General features: G+C 43.6%; 1 protein-coding gene across 1 annotated transcript; it reads left to right on the top strand.

Annotated features, from left to right (window-relative positions):
* Nucleotides 1–1,567: 1,567 nt before the first annotated feature.
* On the top strand, nt 1,568–4,830 carry sox4a (SRY-box transcription factor 4a). The gene has a single exon (XM_048201235.1). The coding sequence runs from the start codon at nt 2,023–2,025 to the stop codon at nt 3,103–3,105; it is 1,083 nt and encodes a 360-aa protein (XP_048057192.1). The 5' UTR covers nt 1,568–2,022; the 3' UTR covers nt 3,106–4,830.
* Nucleotides 4,831–5,174: the final 344 nt, after the last annotated feature.

Genomic DNA, 5,174 nt, shown 5'->3' with positions numbered 1-5,174 from the left:
AGTCTGAAAGCCAAATAGCCCAAAACCTCAAAACTTACCCTATTGATATAATGGCCTTGTGGTTGTACAGATTATAAGCAAATGTAAACATATTAGCAAAGTAAAACCAATTACAAATGTTATAATCAATTTTGGCTTGCAACAGTACTCACCTTTGACTCACCTGGAGAAAATAGCAGTTATGTGGCCTATAGCTGGTGTGTTCCTGTTGAGGTGTAACTGCTAAAGTAAATAATCGTAAGTGTAGCAGGGTGGCCATCTGTCCCTGTAATGAGACACGATAAGGTAAGCTAGTGTGCATTCTCTCCCAGCACACCTGTTTAAACAGTCAAAGGTGTTTGATTACTGTATTCAAAATCTTGTGACCACAGAATTGCCTTAGACAAATCGCATGCACATGGTGTACTATTAGCGTGGTAAATGGTTAACAGTTTTTTTTTTTTTTTTTTTTTTTTTTTTTTAACTAATACTTTAGCTATGAGGTCATTGAAGTATTGATTTCAGTTATATTGATTCAGGGTTTAGGAAGTCACTGTCTGCTAGCAGAGATAGTGGAGATGCATCACTTCATCTTCACATCTCACAATAATGTGAGAATGGACTCGAGATGCTTGGCTTTTGTTGTTATTTTCTATCCATGATAGATGACTTGATTACGTAATGCATATTCAGATCTGTTTTATCTAGTTAAACAGTTATTCAGAGCAGACACTCTGTGTGGAATAACAACTGTTTTCAGCCCTACTTTGGCTCTAGTACGCCATCTAGAGGTATAAACGATTGCAGTTTTAACAGAGTCATGATGCCAAACGCTTTCTTCACCTCGTTTGCTGTGTGAGTGCATTCTGGTATCAGCTTCATTCTAGTAGACTATAATACAAAATTTGTAAGAATGTGAAACGGAACTATACTTTGCTGAAAACCACCATTAATAAATAAATAAATAAATAAAAATCATTATTTTGTTTTATTATTTGCAACCCGACAACCAGAGCGCGAGGTACCAACACAAACAAGAACATGCTGCCTTTGAATGGAGAAGCGCGTGGCATGTGGGCGCGCGCTGTCTTTGTGTATAAATAAATAACGCACGGACGCGCATGCTTAATATTAATGGATGAGATTTTTCGGTTTGTTTGTTTTACCTACTATCAGAACATTCTATTCATATCGCAATTTAATACTGTAAATAAAACAATAATGTGCAGTCCCTCTATGATTTATGCAATACCACCGAGACAAAGTAAACACTTGATTGTTTTACCATCTTACATTTTAATCGCTCATAATCTAACATCAGAATTGCTTATCCTAACTTACGCACCCTTGCCAAATTCAGCGTGCGATCTAGGAAAGGGGGAATAATGTGCCTTTAAAACTAAGTTTGCAGTGTAGATGGAATGAGGTCAGACAGAAAGCTTCTCATTGCACGCGCCGATTATTATTAGATACTATATTCAGCCAATGAACGGCGACGAGGTGTGGCTTTGGCTGAGGATAGGCTAGTGACAGCAGCTGATTGGCTGGATTCTCTTTCCTTTATACCTTCGGAAAAGGATAAATCCTTGTGAGGCGGTTTAGCAGAAGTATTGAAAGTTGTGAAGGGTGATAGGAAGCTCAGAGCATGAAAAAGTGCAGTCGCCTAAACCTACCGCATGGTCATACGACAAACTATGCTGAAGACATTTGTCCGTTTCTGTTAAACGGCTTCAGATACTTCGCGTCCAGAGCGCACTCTGGGTTCGTTTACAGTCGAACCGGCAGTTGAACGGCAGACTGTTGATTTTGACGACATTGCCGGGACTTGACAGAGCTCCTCGCGGGGATATGCGCTTTGTGGACGGCGTGCTGAACCAAAAGACAGTCGTCAGCAGCAGCAGCAGCAACTTTGTTTCCAAACTGACTAAATCATATTTCACACAAGAGTGAAGAAGAAAGACTCCTAAGCGCTCTCAAAGCGTCTCGAGCTGCAGCACGTGTAGGATTTTTGTGCGCAATTAAAAGTTGAGACTGTTGTAGTGCATGGGCACAGACCTGGCTATGGTGGAGCAAACGCACATCAGCAACAACAGCGACGTGCTCCCCGGCGATTCTATTGATTCAGGGGAGATGGACCTAGACATGGACGCCTCTCAGACTCCCGGCTCCCCAAACTCAGCTGGGGATAAAATGGACATCGCCTGGTGCAAAACCCCATCGGGTCACATCAAGAGGCCAATGAACGCATTCATGGTTTGGTCGCAGATAGAGAGGCGCAAGATTATGGAACAGTCGCCGGACATGCACAACGCGGAGATCTCCAAGAGACTCGGCAAGCGCTGGAAACTTTTAAAAGACAGCGACAAGATCCCCTTCATCCGCGAAGCCGAGCGTCTGCGGCTCAAGCACATGGCAGACTATCCAGACTACAAATATCGACCTCGGAAGAAGGTGAAGTCATCCAGCGGCAAGACTGGGGAGAAGGCGGAGCGCGTGAGCGGCAGCCCCGGCGCGAAGTCTGCATCCAAAAAGAGCTCGAAAACTCTCAGCAGGACGCACAGAAAGTCCACGGCGCTCGAGCTGACCGCCCACTCCATCCCTGCAGACCACCACGCGCTCTACAAGTCCAGGTCAGTCTCCGCCGCCAAACAAATACCCGAGAAAGCAGCGAAGCGCGGTCATGTGTTCGGGGGATGCAGCTCTGATAGCAGCCCGCCCTCCGTCGCTGTGCCGGCCAGTCCCACTCTGAGCAGCTCGGCGGACTCCAGCGACCCGCCGAGCCTGTATGATGACGGGTTCGCGAGTGGAAAAGAAGACGCGGAGCCCGCCGCGCGCTTCAAGTTCAACCGCGCGCCGTCTCCGACACCCTCCGCCTCGCACTCGTCCTCCTCGCAGTCGTCCTCCTCGGATGAGGAGTTCGAGGACGAGCTGGCGGACCCCAGCCCCGGCTTTGACAGCTTCAGCACCTTTGGCACAGCGCCTCTGGACAGAGATTTGGAGTTCAACTTTGAGTCGGGCTCCGGCTCGCACTTTGAGTTCCCCGACTACTGCACCCCAGAGGTGAGCGAGATGATATCAGGGGACTGGCTCGAATCGACAATATCCAACTTGGTGTTCACTTATTGAGTCTGATTGAATGGACAGCTTGAAAAATGACTGGAGGTTTGCAAAATCCTCCGAGATGAGTCAGACGACGAGTCAACGACATGATTCCTCTTGTTTATCATGCATCAGATACTGTGGGCTCTCATTATCCACTGACAAGAGTGCAGATGAAAGTGCTTAGCTTGCTCGTTTGGTGCTAGAAGGAGGCGCGCTTTGGACGCAGAGGAAGGCGTTGCGCGGTGGCGAGTTCACGTTGTGCGCCCTCTTCAACTTAAAAAGGGACGTTTTAAAACAGAAAAAAAAGTCTGGTCAAATGCTTGTTTTGCTGGAGGTACTGAATGGAGAGCATGCGAGCGATTCATTTGCTCGCGCTTGAGGTTGTTTACCAGAATCGTTTGTTAGACCAGAATCGCATGCTTTCATTACGATTTAACTACGAAAGGCTGTTTGAGAAGCGTAACTGGTGTTGTTTCATCGAAACCGCCATATGAGACGCAAAAACAAATAAACAATCACAATCACCAGCTTTTCTGTCGTCATGACATCAGGATTCAGACGCAACTCAGATGATTCGACTCTTTACACTACAAATCAGGACCAAAATTCATCCGAGGAGCGTTCTCTGTCTTTCTCTGCCTTTTACTTTTTCATCCTCGTTCTCTCGCAAGTAACTTTTAAGCGCTGGCATTTTTATATCGATGTATTTATAACGGCCAAACATTGCTCCCCTCAGTCAGTTGTGTTCTAGTCAGTCTGTTGTGTATAGGCTACACATGCACATGTCCGTCTGTCTCGCGGAAGGGCTAGTCTTGTTTCGTATTATTTAATTGATGACCTCTCACATGGAACGGAGATTAAATGTTTCATTATTTTCTGAGTGTATTTTTGTACAAAATCTATCGAGGGGGTGTCAATCGGTGAATATCGCTGTTTGGATTTCCGATTTTTAAAGCCAGGGGGTTGGGTTGTCTCCAAAATCTGCCCCCTAAACATGTTTACAGTGTCAATCCACAGGCTTCTTAAAGAGACAGTATCTGCATTTCAACGACCAATCGTCATTAGCCTACGATGCGCGCGCTGAATGAGGTTGTATGTAGCTGCAGCGACAGCTGCGATTTATCGCGTCCTTATTGGGGATACTGTACCTTTTGAATACCAATTTCTTTGTGCTTTTATAGTGACACGTTTCGGTTTGAACCACTGGATGGAATTACAGATACGGTCGAAATGCCTATAATTCATGAACAATGAAGTACGTCTTCACTCCATAATTGTACAAGGATATTTAATCTTTTCTACTTGTTGGCTAAATGTAGCTAATTGTTTTAGTATATTATGGCATGGCGAATAGCATTTTGTATTTCTGAATTCAGGTTTATGTAGAGCAGTTGTGTTTAAGGCAGAGGATCAACATGAAGATTTCTATGTACATTGACTGTAAAATAAGTAAAAGATTGCGTGTTTATGTCTGACAATGATATATCATGACAGGAACAAGAACATATATCTTTATACATCCCTATGTTTAAGAGTGTTGTTCATGACTTTTGGAATATATAGATATGTTTTATTGTTTCATTTTGTGCAATATGCTGTGTACAATATTGTTTTGTCTTGCCATACCATATCTCAACATTTGAGTAGTGAACTCAAAAGCCAGCCAATTGTGTCAAGTCACTGCCTGTCAGACCTCTGTACAGAACTTTGTCTTTTTCCAAGAAGGAAATAAAATCAGCTGGAACTGAACTTCCTTTGCAAGACTGTTTCTCTTCATACAGATTTTCATTCAATTAAACACATCATAAAACTAAAGAATCATTCTTCACGACCGTACATGTCCATTTCTGAGAGCAGTACTGCCCCACAAAGGCCAAACACAGTAACTACACCAACACTGAAACAGAAAATGGCTTCACAAAATTTTTAATGATTTGATATCACAATAAAGTAGTCATAAACATGAATGATTTACCTTTGTATGGCAGACCAGTAAACAAACCCTAGTTAGTTTCTTTAGTCTAAGAATGAATGATCAATTGTGTATCACAACTTTGATGCTTTAAAACATTCTAGTGTAAATTATTAAGCTT

Source organism: Megalobrama amblycephala, linkage group LG9 (genome assembly GCF_018812025.1).
Source record: "Megalobrama amblycephala isolate DHTTF-2021 linkage group LG9, ASM1881202v1, whole genome shotgun sequence".
NCBI classification, from domain to species: domain Eukaryota; kingdom Metazoa; phylum Chordata; class Actinopteri; order Cypriniformes; family Xenocyprididae; genus Megalobrama; species Megalobrama amblycephala.
Note: the sequence above shows the minus strand (reverse complement) of the source record. Positions and strands in the feature narration are given on the sequence as shown.